This window comes from Carassius auratus, chromosome 34, assembly GCF_003368295.1.
Source record: "Carassius auratus strain Wakin chromosome 34, ASM336829v1, whole genome shotgun sequence".
Lineage (NCBI taxonomy): Eukaryota > Metazoa > Chordata > Actinopteri > Cypriniformes > Cyprinidae > Carassius > Carassius auratus.
In genome coordinates, this window is record NC_039276.1 from 19,861,926 (window position 1) to 19,864,366 (window position 2,441).

General features: G+C 48.5%; 1 protein-coding gene across 1 annotated transcript; it reads right to left on the bottom strand.

Annotated features, from left to right (window-relative positions):
- On the bottom strand, nt 1-1,644 carry LOC113053772 (BTB/POZ domain-containing protein KCTD4-like). The gene has a single exon (XM_026219038.1). The coding sequence runs from the start codon at nt 1,642-1,644 to the stop codon at nt 691-693; it is 954 nt and encodes a 317-aa protein (XP_026074823.1). The 3' UTR covers nt 1-690.
- Between the last annotated feature and the right edge of the window lie 797 nt (nt 1,645-2,441).

The window sequence follows — 2,441 nt, forward strand, 5'->3', positions numbered from 1 at the left end:
TGCTGGAGGAAATTTAATTTTAGGTCACATCTTGCTGCATAATATTGCAAACTTACAATTTAGGACAGTGTATGTCTCTTACAAGCCGACTCCACAGCAAATAAGAAAAAAAATAAATAAATGTAGCTCTATTCACACAGCCCACTGTAAATCTCTAATGTACATTTCACAGTTCACAGACAAAATCATACGCAGCGTATGTCAGTGTAGATCATCACCTAAAGGATACACCACAGTGTCATTTATAAACATTATTTTGAATAAATTATAATGTGGCTTTATTGTGCAAAACATTCACAGACTGAAAATTACAACCTGTTGTTTACTGCATGTGTTCACATTACCAGAAATCACAAAACTGCTTACAAATGTAATGATCATTGCACACCGTACTCTGCAATTCAGATTGATTATCATTATCACAGTCATCTTCTACAGTACAACTGTTGCTCTTACTGTAAAAAACATCATCTGTAAACAGACTATGAACACAAACCAAACAAAACCCCCCACAGCACAGTACACATCTCTCTCTCTCTCTCTCTCGTTTCTCCAGGCTGTCTGTCGGAGTGTGTCACGTAGAAGCGGTTAGCGTAGACTATTCCAGAACAGGCTTTCGGTTGAAGACGCTGGTGTTTGTTGATGCAGGATGGTTTTACAGCAGGTCATGTGGTGACAGTTCTGCTCGGGTCACTTGACAAAATGCAGAGCCTCGCACTGAACCACTGATCCGCGGCTGCTGTCTAGGCTGGTGAGCAGACGAAAGCCTCCTCTGAGAGCGAGCATCACCGCTTCCAGCTTCAGACACTCGAGTGTACACAAAAACGTGCTGTCCTGCTTCAGCACAAGCCGAGAGCCCTGCTCCGACTTGATGAAATGCCGAAACTGGATGATGTTGGACGACACCTCGAACTCTTCCGGAAAGCCGTCCAAGCGGCTCTTGGAGATCTGCACCAGGCGGCTCTTCACCTTCTCGATGAAGGTGCTGTCGCTGCAGTAGACCCTCAGACCATGCGAGCGCTCGTGGCTGTCTGTCACCTCCAGGAAGGCGGGCTCGTGCTGCGTGGCCTGCTGCTGCTCCCAGTCCTGCAGGGCTTGGGCCAGCTCGCTCAGCCGGTAGAAGTTAGCCTCGCGTCGGAGCAACCCGGCTTCCTTGAAGTCATCAGGAAGCACCAGTTCACCAAGTCGCAAGAAATTCAAAACGTGCCGGAAGATGGGCCCATCGCGGTCGATGAAGGTGTTGCCCATGGAGTCCACATGCACCACGGGCTTCTTCCCAGTCACCATCTCTTCCAGCAGAGAGCCGGGATGCTTGGCCAGGGTATGGCGCTGCGCGGCATACAGGTAGCCCCCCACGTTGATGGTGATGGTGCCGGAGGAAGGTTTCTTGAAGCTCTTGCTGGGCTGCAGCAAGTCCGGATTGATCTGTCTCAGTTCACTCTCCATCCTTCTGAGATTCCATTCCATGCCGTGCCTCACACCCAGCCTGGCGGAGCGTGTGGGGAGCGCGCGCGTGAGCGGGCGGAGGACAAATAGGAGCGCAGCTGAGCGGTGCTGGCATGGAGTGCATGAGCAGTGTGCGCTGCCAACGATGTCTGAGCCTTTCACAGCCATGCAAACACACACATATATGTGTGTGAGCATGCACTCGCAGTGGGAGGAGGGGTGTTAAGGGTGGGCTCAACTGCGTCAGCGGTGTGGGCTCGGAAAGAGCGAGCATTTTGCTCACTGCCCTCCGCTCTAAAGGCTGAATTTAATCACCTTTCCGCTTCAGCACCTCTTTGGCTCTGGCTCGGCAATTAGCGTCGCTGCTCTCTGATGAAAGGACCCCTCGTTCGGGTGACGGCACGTGAACTCACCGAGAGGGCCAAATCACAGGGATCCCACATAATGAACTCCTTCCAGTGAGAGCGAGATGTTAATGCTTTTTCGTCTATGGTGTCTTTAAGTCGTAGCTTTTGGAAAGCCGTCTGTGATATGCCAACAACTGGCAGCTTTATTGCCAAACGAGAGCTGTATCGAGTACGCACGTCCTGATTTTGCCAAGTCCGATGTGTTCCTAGGTCAACATATTTTGTTGACCCTGGAACAACATTTTACTCCAAAAATATATTCTTAACCATATCCCTACACCTAAACCTAACCTTAACCATGAGTAATCCCTAAAATCAGAGGAAATGATAGATGAATGACACTGATGTACAAGCACCAAACACTGATTTTAAGCATAAACTTCACAAAATCTATAAACTGGTTCTTCAAATCTGATTGGTTAATCACAATGTTGTTCCAGGGTCAACAACGATGTTGTCCCAGGAACATGTCTCACTTGGTAAAATCAGGTTAGGCATCGAGTACAGCGTAGGTGTAGTTATGTAAATTATTTGCTAGTCTTCATATCAAAAGGTATGAATGCATTGAAGCCTTCTCGCTGTCTTTGA